General features: G+C 41.7%; 1 protein-coding gene across 3 annotated transcripts in view; it reads right to left on the bottom strand.

Moving 5' to 3' along the window:
* The window catches only part of Piezo2 (piezo type mechanosensitive ion channel component 2), a 360,353-nt gene that overhangs the window by 198,700 nt on the left and 148,788 nt on the right, over positions 1-12,865 (bottom strand). For all 3 annotated transcript variants that reach the window (XM_051163421.1, XM_051163420.1, XM_051163419.1), the window contains exon 3: positions 12,416-12,541. In XM_051163421.1, coding sequence (XP_051019378.1) covers positions 12,416-12,541 — 126 coding nt within the window. The remainder of the gene's footprint in view (positions 1-12,415; positions 12,542-12,865) is intronic.

Raw genomic sequence — 12,865 nt, forward strand, 5'->3', positions numbered from 1 at the left:
TTAAAAACAAATATTTCTAGATGTGAATCCAACACAGCAAGAGTGAAAGGTTTCAGTGTCCCACTGTCACCAGGACAAAAGATGACAACAGAGGAACATCAAAGTTAAGGGAAACTACATGGCAAACGGACCTAACAGACTTCTCCAGACATAGCACCCGAACACTACAAAATTCATGTTTTTCTCAGCAGTGTGTGGAACTTCTCCAAAACAGACCGCATATTATGACATGTAGTCAGCCTCAGCAAAGCTAGAAAGACTTAAATTATATCTCATACTCTCTGACTACAATGAAATGATGCTAGACGTCACCAGGGAGAGAAACCGAAGAAAGCACACAAATTCATGAAGATTAAACAATGTGCAGTTGAATGATGAAAAGTGAAAACTTAGGAAGGAAATAAAAAGAATTCCTAGAATTTAATGAAACTGACAAGACAACATAGCAAATTCTACTACGGGACACAGTGAAGGCATTTATAAGAGGAATATTGTCATAATTTCCTACATCAAAAGCTTTGAGAAATCTCAGAGAGCTTAGCGATGTATTTTACTGCCTTGGACAACCACGAATGAATTCAATGCCAAAGCAATAGACAGGAAGAGACATTTAAGAACAGAATAAATATGAAGTCTGTTCTTTGAAAAGATAAACATAATTAACAAAATCTTAGCTGAATTAGCCAAAAGAGAGAAGACCCAAGTTTTTTTTTTTTTTTAAAGAGAAAGAGATGAAAAGGGAGCTCTTGCAATAAATACCAATGAAATCTGCATTTTAAAAAACTTCATCTATTCTACTAAATTGGAAAATCTAAGAGAAATGGATGAATTTCCAAATGCACATGTCTTACCAAAATTAAGCCATGAGAAATTAAATAATTTTTTTGTTTTTAAAGTGTTTTTTTAATTAATTTATTCTTGTTACATCTCAATGTTTATCCCATCCCTTGTATCCTCCCATTCTTCCCTCCCTCCCATTTTCCCATTATTCCCCTCCCCTATGACTGTTCCTGAGGGGGATTACCTCCCCCTGTATATGCTCATAATTTTAACAAGGCTTGAGTTGGTAAATTTCCGTCAGCTTGATACAACTTAGAGTCGTTTTGGAAAAGGAAACTTACATTGAGAAAATGTTCACACCAGGTTGGCCTGTGGACAAGTCCACGGTGCTGCATTCTCTTGATTGATGATGTGGGAAGGTCCAGCTCACTATGGCTGGTGTCACATATGGGCTCTTGGTCCTGAGTACAATAAGAAAGCAGGCTGGGAAAGCCATGGAAAGCCAGCCACTAGGCAGGATGCATCCATGGCCTCTGTCAGCCTTTACTTCCCACTTCCTAACTGAAGTTCCTCCTCTGACTTCACTGGATGGTGGAGTGTGACCTGAGAGCTGCAAGCTGGAATCAACCCTTTCCTCCCCAAGTTGCTTTTGGTCATGATGTTTTATCACAGCCATAGAAAATTAACTAAGGCAGACCTATACTCAGAAGCAAGCATGAAGCAGTAATAAAACTTCTCCCAACTAAAAACAAATGCTCCACACCAGACAGATTCACTGCAGAATTTTACCAGAACTTCCAAGAAGGATCACCAGCAATAATACTTATATTATTCCATAAAAAGAATAGGAAGGTGGACTTCCAAACTCCTCTCATGAAGCCATTACCACCTTTCTACCAAAGCCAAATTATGACATGTGTCCGATGGAGTGAACACACACACACACACACACACACACACACACACACACACACACACACACACACACACACACATCCTATAATAAAATACTGGCAAACTGAATTCAAGATCACATACAAACAATCATTTGTCATGATCAAGTTGAGGGAGCCAGAATAGGGAAGTGGGTGTAGATGCGGTCAAAATACATTGTATACAAGTAAACTAAACTGAAAACAAACAAACTTTAAAAAAAAAAATGTTTGGAATATAACATGCAAACATAAATGTATCACCCAAATCTCTCAGAGGAAATGTATGTTTCTATCTCAGTTAGAATGCCTGTGTTTGGGGTCATGTTTGCATTGCTTTTATTGTTCTCTGTTGCTAGGAAGAAGATCATCACAGGAAGATTGGCAGGCTTCTGTCATCGTATCTTACCCCAGTCAACCTGTTTGTTCTTTCTTCTCTTCTTTTTTTCTTCATTTCCTCCCCCTTCTCCTCTCTCCCCTTCTTCTGGTTTTTTGAGACAGGGTTTCTTTGTGTAGCCCTAGCTCTCCTGTAACTCACTCTGTAGACCAGGCTGGCCTCGAATTCATAGAGCTATCCCTACCTCTGCTTCCCAAGTGCTAGGATTAAAAGCATGTGCCACCACTACTCCACCTGAACTGTTTATTTACAATAGCCTTGGGCTCTTGGAAAATGATTTCCCTTGCAGGTGTGATGGATGATACAGGCCTGCAATGCTAGCACTTAACTCTAGCTATACACCGGCTTCGAAAATCAAGCTCCTCCTTGAAGTGCCCATTTACATATCAGATATTACAAACAGTGTGTTAAAGAAAAATAGAAGATAAAGAAATCCATAACAACAATGATCACTAGTGTTCTGCATGTGAGCAAACATCTAAATTACAAACATTCCGTGAAGATTCATTTTTATATATGCCCATAGCAATCTTACAGTAATATTTTAACATAAACAATCTTACGTATTTTCATATTCCGTAATAGGAATCACCAAGAAACAATAAAATGTCTCTAAAAATGAATACACAACGTGGATTGTACAAGCAAATCTTCCTGACCTCTAAAATGTAAGAAAAAGAGAATTGTCTGTTTAAATTGCCAAACTCCTGCTTGTGTGGAAGGATGTCTCATGTGAGAACCCACAGATCTAAGCTCTGCAACACCCACTGCTTTGTACACAAGTCTGAAGAACAGTTAAGCTTGTGTCACACAAGTGAACAGTTTCTGGAACATCATGACTATACTTAGTCCAATTTTGTGGCTTCCACCATGCCCTTAAAATGTCCTTCAGTTGTACGGTAAATTGGAAACATACAGTTATGGTTTTGTGCCCTCTGTCTATAATTTGAGTTTGAGTTTACTCCCATACCACACAGACTCGCCTTAGTGCTTTTATTGTAAATAATTCACACTAGAAATGCTGAATCATGAAACCGAGGCCAGGGAAATTGTTATTTAAGCAAGCAAAATCAATCCTGAATCACTTTAGACTCCATGCCCTGTGACTTAGCTGACAAGAACTGGTGGGCTTGATGTAGGAGCCCATGAGTATTGGGGATGACTGTCACACACTGGAAGCATTCTCACCTTCCTGAAATTATGAGCTTCCTTGCTGAACCTCACTCACGCTTGGGACAGTATTTCCCTCCTTGCTTTACCCAGATGAAAATGGCAGCACAAAATTCCTTTATGAAAAGAAAATAATTACCAAGTAACTTAATCTGATAAGTAATTTTAAAGGAAAGTAAAATATGCTTGTTTCCTCCTGACTTGAAAAGAGGAGACATGGGAACACTACAGAGGACAGTGGTGAGAGCAGAGTGCTTGGGGACAGGGTTTGACCTATGGCAGCTGCTCTCATTCATAGCTCAGGGCTAAGCCTGGGTGGAAGAGTATCACCAAAAACTGGTCACCAAACAAAGCATGGGACCCAGGCCTGACAAATCGAGGTCCTCGGAAGGCTGGGAGAGGAGGACTGTCTTAAGCAGTGTAGCGAAACTGTCTCAAAATTAAAAGGAGGCTTGGAGATATAAATCTCCGCTCATATGTGTGAGGTCACAGGTTCAATGTCAGCACTGTGCAGTGTTTTTAAGAGCATCACTAAGGCTCATCCTTTCACGAGTTCATTTCCCATTTGGTGGATTTCAATTTGTTGATTCACTCTTCTACAAACGATTGGTATAGCATTGTGTCAGCCCCGGTAGTAGCTCGGGGTACCAAGAATGAATGAAGCATGAGAATTTGGACCCTCAATTCAATCCTGTTCCAGTGGGAGTACATAGGAACTCAATGTTTCGACAGGACAAGTGCCATGACTGGTACATACAGTGTTTGGGGACCCCAGAGGCATCTGTGCTAATCTGCCTGAGGGATTGTTAAAGTGTCTTGGGAAAGAAATGGTAACAAGACATGAGGGGTGGACACAGAACAAAATGCAGGTGGCTATAGAGGTATAAAAGAGAAATCTGAAGCATGCTAGATTTGGTAGTGGGAGCCTGGATAAAACAGCCATGGTGGAAAGAGGAACAGATACACAGCTTCTCAAGGAGCCCTTGGCCTACATGCATGCAGCTCTGTGAAATGGGTTTCTCTTGATCACCTCACACTGGCATCATCCATCTAGATGTCCTTTGTAAAAACATCTAATGATAACTCAAATCTCCTAATGCTCAACGACTATCTGCAAATGAAGAGAAGAATGAAGATGCTGCAAGACTAGACCATAAATCTGAGATATAAATAATATACATTCAGAATACAGTGAGCAATCAAAGATGGGCAGTATTATCTTGCTGAGTTACAGAAAAGCTTAGAAATAAAAAGATGTATTACAAACACAAAGTAGTGAGTGGAAGCAAGAGAGAGAGAGAGTGAACATTGGGTATGGGGAACCATGAGACAGAGTAAGAGAAAAGGAAACTCACTGTGTGCTGGAACTCTTCAATGTCATCTTACTTTGTGTTGACTGATAATGACATTCAAGGAAAGAGATCTAGTGTCTAGGCAGAACCCAAACCCAGATCAAGTCAGGATACTTCTGCCTTTGGGGACTTAGAGATACATTCTATCTGGAAGTAAACACAATATTTTCATTTTAACAAACAGCAGGTCTTTTAGTGGGTGCTGCAGATTGTAACACTGTCCTTGTGTCAACGCAGCTGAAATAACAACTAAAAGGGAAGGAGGACTCAATCCACTCACAGTTTTAGTGGCTTTAGTCCTTGGGTGGTTGGCTCCCAAGCCTTTGGATCATGGTGAGGGAGACACTATGCCTGAAGGTCATTGCAGAGCAAAGCAGCTTACCTCACTGTATCCAGAAAGCAGAGAGAAGGAACAGCCAGGGCAGAGGGGACAATACTTGTCTTTCCAGAGTAAGCCCTGAGCATCCTCTTCCACCAGGAAGCCCCTACCTCTTCCCATCTCCTGGTGGTACCGCTATGTTATGAATCCATCAAGAGATTGGCCCATTGGGTAGGTCTGAGCCTATAAGATCCAATCACTTCCCCCAAAGCCTGTTTTAAATCATGAGCCTGTGGGAACATTTCACATCTGTCTTAGGGTTTCATTGCTGTGAAGAGACACCATGATCAGGGCAACTCTTATAAAGGAAAACATTTAATTGGGGCTCTCTTACAGTTTCAGAGGTTTAGCCCATTATCATCATGGTAGGAAGCATAGCAGTATGAGGGCAGGTATGGTGCTGGAGGTGCCAAAAGTTCTACATCTTGATCAGCTGGCAGCAGAAGGAGATTGTGTCCCACAATAGGCACAACTTAAGCATATATGACCTCAAATCCTGCCTCTACAATGACATACTTCCTCCAGTAAGGCCACACCTCCTAACAGCGCCATTCGCTGTGGCAAAGTATTCATACAACATGATTCTATGAGGGCTATTCCTATTCAAATATGGCATTATCCAAACCTACAGATCCAAATCAAGTGCAGACCACAAGACCCTGGCTATAAGCACATTGATAGAGGGCTGTGGCTGGATACACATGTGAGGAGGTGTCATGGAAAATGTAGGCAAAGAGGAGTGTAAATGTGGTTCATCTCATCAGACCACATATGAGAATACCCATGAACCTCTGAGGGGGCAAAGATCATCTCAGTAGCCAATATCATCTGCAGAATAAAGCAGAGTCAGTCACTTCTGACCATTAACACTCTAATTGGTGTTAGTGTGTAAGCTTACCTGTCTTTCACCTTCAGCATAATCTCCAACATTTTTGCATTCTAATCTTATTCTCCAACACTCAACTCCATAAAAAAATTCCCAGTAACCTAAGCTTCAGAGCATATTAGAATATGCATTCTAGGGTCCAGAGACCTGAATTAGAATGCTGGCTCTTCTCCTAATGGAGAGGACCAACATAACACTTTCTGTGCCCCTGGGACCTACTATCTCCATTAGTGATAGGGCAGTAACACGCTACCACCTACATCGCCTGATTTAATCCTTTGTTTAATCTCTAAGACATGTGTAAAAGATTAAATTAGATGATATAAGTGGTAGAAAAATAGTTGGCTTGGCATAGAAATGCTGGTTCCCTTTCCTTTCTTCTAGAATCTTATATGACAGAAAAAGCAAGAAATGCTGAGTGATATGTTTATTATGTACTTCCCTGAGCATGAGCTGAGTGGCAAGCTTTGAGACAGATGAGAGGATGAGAGGATTCTAAACTAGATAGTGTTTCAATTTTATTTACATTAGTGTTCTGCCTCCATGTATGGATGTGTGAGCATGTCAAATGCCTTGGAACTGGAATTACAGACAGTTGTGAGCTGCCATGTGGGTGCTGGGATTTGAACCAGCGTCCTTTGGAAGAACAGCTAGTGAGTGATCTTAACTACTGAGCCATCTCTCCAGGACAGTGAGGGGATACTGGGGGTGGGGATAGGGGAAGAGCAACCTCTAAGGAAAAGAAAGGGGCTTGTCTATGGCATCTGAGTCAAGGAATGAATGAACCAGGGGAAGAGGAGGCAAGAAGGACAGGATACAAGAGCAAGATCTGCCAGGGTGCCAGTTCCCCAAGTATTCCAGCAACTCGCCTAATGATAGCAGGCAGCAGAAAACTATGCCAAAGCATACTTAAAAAAAAACATTGTACACAACTTTTCCTGTATTTTACCTTCCAGTTCACACACGTCAACTCTTTCACCCACATTATTCACACATATAAGAACAAAAATTAAAAAAAAAATCTTATATTTATGGTTGTGAGCCTAGACTTTAACAGTGCCTCACATTTGACCATGTCCCCTGGAGGGGGAGACCTGGTGGCACTCAGAGGAAGGACAGCAGGTTACCAAGAAGAGACTTGATGCCCTATGAGCATATACAGGGGGAGGTAATCCCCCTCAGGAACAGTCATAGGGGAGGGGAATAAGGGGAAAATGGGAGGGAGGGAAGAATGGGAGGATACAAGGGACGGGATAACCACTGAGATGTAACAAGAATAAATTAATAAAAAAAATTTAAAAAAACCTCATTTGACAATATAGTTATTTTTGTCAGAACAGACCCATCAGATAGACATAGCCCCAAGGGTCCAGATTTAGCTAAAGGGACTAGGGATTAGCAAAGCCCATGTGAAGTTTGTAGCTGCATCATTGAATGCCAAGTCAGTGAAAAGACTTGTGAGGGAGCCACTGCATATAGACAAAGGACTCCTTTGTCCTCCATCCCACAGCCAGCGGGTTGATGGGGTAACAGGTGACATCACTGACCCACCAGCACTACTGTCACAAATAGGTGCTTCATCAGTTGAATCTCAGTGCTGAACATGTTGTGGGATGAAAGAACATGGGAGGAAAACACTGCTAAGACCTTTCTCAGATGCATGCCCATAGGCCAAGTAGCATGTCCTCTTTGAATGGGCAAAATAGACCTTAATGATCTGAGATTATTAGCAGACATTAGGGGACATTATTAGGGGACCATTAGGGGACAGCAGACCCAACTATGAATACTGCCGTTAAAAGACTCATACATGTACAAGAGAGGGCTGTGGAGTGAACTCCAGTCACTTAAGTCCTTAGAGATTACAAATATCCAAAGTGTAGCTGGAGGCTTGACAGGAAGAAGCTATCCTAAACACCAGGGAAGTAGGGAGCTCCAAAAAGAGGGGGAGGAGACAAAGGCCCCAACAGGTCAGTTCTCAAGATTACAACTCAAGAGCAGAACCAGCGGTGAGTACTTGCCCACGATGTGTAAAGAGTCAAGCCTCGGCACAGGGCTGGGGAGTAGGTGCTGGGCTGGGTGTATAGCGAAGATGTGTGATGCGTGAATGAGGGAGGAGGTGCTCGGTCTGGGTGTGCAACTGAGTTTTGTTATGTGTGGAGAATGTGTAGGTGCAAGGGCAGGGTGTACAGTTCAGATGTACAATGGCTTCCCACAGCTCTCCTGTCCCCACAGAGCCTATTTCTTCATTATTACAGTCCCTGCCTCAGTGATTCCTGTACACTCGGCTCTGTATTTATATAAGAAAAAGACATCCCTGGAGATGGAAGTAGAATAAACAGCCTTATGGGGCAAGGTTTGGCCTGCTAACTGGACCTGCCATTCTGTGTATGAAACGATTTGACAGCACCGCTGGCTAGGTGGAGCCTGGCATAAAAGCTCCTACTCACTGCCTCAGGCAAAGCATTTGCCTGCAAAGACCACAGCTGTCCAGATGTGCAGCCCTGCTAGTCCTAAAGACCTGGTGAGACAATGTTAGAGAGCCACACAGAACACCCTCAATGACATGACGTAGAGTGAATCCTCTCTGTAGGGGGAAAATAGTCACTGGAACCAGAATGACATGACCTCTAGAGTCCTAGGCTAGTAGTTGCCCTGGGGGTGAGCTTCCGCATGTAGTCAGTAGCATCAGAAATTCTCCTGCATAGTTTTGAAACTAGGAAATGTCTTTCAATTAAAGCATGCTTTTGCCTTTGTACAGCATGGGAATCCAGACTGGCCTGTCTTGGAAATTTCTTTGACATAACATAGCTACATATCTACCACAGAGTCAGACACAGCACTTCTGTGTAACCAGCAGTGACATAATCAAAGCCAGATTCACATTTATTTAAGTAGCATGGTTCTGACAGAATGAAAATATTTTAGTTACTGGTACAGCACATTCGGGGGTGATTTACAGATGTTGTCCTGTCCCACTGATTTCTCGCTTAGCAATAGAAACACTGTTTGGGGGAAGGGAAGGGGAAAGAGAGAGGAGAGAAGAGAGAGCAGGGGAAGGAGAGGGAGAGAGAGGGAGGGGAAAAGGGGGAGGGAGGGAGGGAAAGAAAGAAAGAGAGAGAGAGGAGAGGGTGCAGAGAGAGAGGGAGAAAGAAAGAGAGGGAGAGAGGGAGAAAGAAACAGAGAGAGAGAGAGATAAGGGAGAAAGAAAGAGAGGGAGAGAAGGAGGGAGGAAGGGAGAGAGAGAATTATGTTTCAGTTCTGTACAATGGCACCTTTAAGAAATTTGCCAACCCACAAAATAAACATAAAAATAAATGATGGTGGCTTGAAAGAAAACCTCTTCACTGTTTCCAGTTAATATTCACAGGACTCCAGGGGGAGGAGGGCTTTCAAGGGCTCAATATTTATAAATGCTACTGTTGTCCCCCAAACACGTGTTTTGGATTCCTAAGAGAGGCAGGAGGCTTTTGCCACAATGGGGTGAGGGTATGAATTTAACGTAGAGAAAGAAGTCATTAAGAAATCAGAATTAGTATACAAACATGAGCTCTTGGTGGTCTTGGATTTGAACACCACTGGCTAGAGACATTTTCTCCTCTTGCTACTAGCATCTTGAAGACAGGGAAAAGTGCTCACCCTGTGGAACATTGATGATCAAAAGAGTGTTTGTCTTTTCACTTAAAAACTTGATGTCAGGGTGGAGCTATGGTTCCGCAGTTAAACGCACTGGTTGCTATTCTAGTGGCCCTTGACTCAAGTCCCAGCACCCACATGGTAGCTCTCAACTGTCTTTAACTCCAATTCCAGGGGAATCTAACACCCTCATACAGACATACATGTAGGCCAAACACCAATGCACACAAAATTAATTAATTAATTTCAAAAAGGCCAGACATGGTGGCATACACATTTAAGCCTAGCATTTGGGAATCAGAGGTAGGCAGATTTCTGTGAGTTCATGAGAAGCCTGGTTTACAGAGCAAGTTCCAAGACCAGCAGGGCTGTTTCAAAGAGCTGTCTTGAAAAAAAACAAAACAAAACAAAACAAAAAAAAAAACAAGCTGCTGCTGCTGCTGCTAGTACTACTATTATTACTGCTGCTACTAATGGTGGTGATGATGATGATGATCATTCAAAAATAATAAAAGTTTGGTGTTTAAATCTACATTTATACCTACATATAAATAACAGCCTTTGTGTTTTCAGCCCTGACGGTGAAATCATTGCTCCATCTGCTAGACAAACAACCACCTCGGAATGGGAAGCCAACTCTGAATGAAAAGCCAGTGTCCCTATTTTCCAGCCTCGCTGCATTTTTAGGAGTTCCTGTAATTTGCCCATGAAACATTCTCTAGGCTTTCACCTCATCCATGCTGACCCTGGACACTAAACGAGCTGCGAAGCTCTGAAGTCTGTGCGCCTCTTTCATCCCCTTTCAGGAATGTATTAATATTAACATTACTCAGGAAACTGAACTGGCACAATCCTACAGCACCCGATGAGCCAGCCCCAGCCCAGAAAGCTGCAAGATTTTTCAGAAGAAATTTATGACGTCTATAAATTCACCTTCAAGGTGCCCATGGCTGGAAGGAAATCATTTGAGTTTTGAAACCTCGAATTTTTTTTTTTTTTTTTAAACCAATCCCTTGGTTACTTCATCAAAAACACTGGAACTTCAAAATGGAACCTTGACTTTGATCCAAATAAACTTCGAGCTGGAATTTAGTTTTGTGAGACTAAAGCTTGCTAATAAGACCTCCATTGGTTGCTTCCATCCAGGAACATGAAGGCCAGGGATTCAGGGTGGGGGGAGAGGGAAACTCATTAGACTCCAGGAGCAGGTTACACTGCACTGCAATTTACATGCTAATAGCAGATGCCTCTAATGAGGTCATAGCCATATATGTGGGAAGTGATGTGGCAGGCGGCTCTAACCCACAAGAAAGGTGAGGGGGAAAAGAGCAGCACTGACCACAACAAGGAGGTTTGTCTTTTCTCCTAAACCCAGGGAAATAGGGGCACGGATAGATGCCATTACATTACAGTCCCACCCGAAGCATCCCTGCCTAGGAGAGAACATACTCAGAGTAAACACATTTATAAATGCAAAGAGATAGTCGCACACTGTCATTTCATGTTGCATTTTGTACCTCTGTAGAACTGTGGGAAAGCTTCAACGAAGGCAAATACAGAAAAGCCCATATGGAGTCCAAAAAGGCAGTGCATTTCATCAGCTGATGCACCTGATGGGCCTTCTGCGTCTCTCAGCAACATGACAGTGTTTGCAAAAGGACATTGGGGGTACCTCTCCATGTGTGTGGGAAGTCTTTAGAGATGAAGACTGTGTTTTAAACTAGTATTATTAATACTTGCCTCAAGTTTTGAATATGCTAAGAAACCTCTTGGCGTTGTGTTTATGTTGGGTAGATTTTATGGTGTATGCATTACTGACCAGCTTAAAGAAAAAACAATCCCTATCTTAAGAGATAAATTTTATTTTAAAATAAATAAAATTTGTATTTTAAAATCTGATTTTCAGGTAATTTTACATTGCATTTTAGAGTAAAAATACAATTTGGGCAGGAATTGAATTGCTATTAAAAGAATTTTGAACCTATTAAATCTTTAGTTCTACACATGTTTGAAGTTGTACAGGGGGGCTAATGAATAATTCATGACTGTAAAAATCCATCACAGAGTCCCACACTGTACTTAAGTTAATGTTCTTTGATGCATGAGGAATTCTGATCTTTTTATTTCACAGGGAAGGCATGTTTACTTCCTAACCCTTATACTTGTGCTCATGAAAGTTCAGGAAATTTCAAAGCCACAACTGGGCTTCTCAAAGAAAAATTGACAGGTCAAACTGTTATTACAGTCTACTTCAAATATCTCAGGGTGTCTTTAGTTTTAACTAAAAACACATGGATTGGATTCCATCTACTTAAAACGCTTATTTTTTTCAAGAGACAAATACAAACTCTACTGGAACTGAAGTAGGGTTTACTTTGGGAAGATAATAGCTGAGCAAAGAGTAAGTATATTAACTTTCTAAGATCTTAAGTTCACACTCTGAGTAAGACATTTGCCTCCTGAGAAATATCAACTGAAAACCTCCCAATTTGAAAATAAGTGGTATGCATCATGCTATTTCCCATAGACATAACAAATGCTACCTTGTGCTTGTCACAATCCATGCAAGGGATCTATGCAAATCCTGATTTTTAGATTAAGATGAACAGTTATGTTTTACAATCATATAGGATTCCAATATCTAAGTTGGGGATCCATGGTTTGATTCACAACCTCATTTTCCATGGCAAATCCTGCATATAGACACACACACACACACACACACACACACACACACACACACACACACACACACATACATACACACCATATTATTCTTAATTAGATTGCTAAATGACCAAAATCACAATGAATTCACAGTGTGTGATGACAGGCAGCTTCACTGCATGCACATCCGAGGGGAAGCACAAGGCTGGTACTCACAGTTGTACGCGGGTGCGATGCGGTGCTGAGCTTCCAGGCTGGCCAGTGTGATGTGGAAAATGATGTGCAGGAGTAGGAAGGAGAGGCTGGTGATGCACAGGGACTGCAGCAACCGTCCTGTGTGTCCTGAGAAAAAAGCACCAAAGTGTGAGAGAGTCTCACATGCCACCCGCAAGGAAGCACCTAGACCTGCTCAGAAGCGAGGAGATGTAATTCTGATATTATTATAAACATCTTAGTTCCCTTGCAATATTATATAATTGGAAGGTACACATTAAAGTTCACTATAAAGAAATCTTGCTTTACTGCTTATTGTAGGGCATATTACCATGGTTTAGAAACAAGAGCTGAATCAGAAAACTGTATTGAAAAACACTGCTGTTCATAGAAGGGACCCATGACCATCTCCTTAAAAAAACGTTTAAGAAAGTAAAAATAAGAAAAAAGTAG

This window comes from Acomys russatus, chromosome 20 (genome assembly GCF_903995435.1).
Source record: "Acomys russatus chromosome 20, mAcoRus1.1, whole genome shotgun sequence".
In the NCBI taxonomy this organism is placed as follows: domain Eukaryota; kingdom Metazoa; phylum Chordata; class Mammalia; order Rodentia; family Muridae; genus Acomys; species Acomys russatus.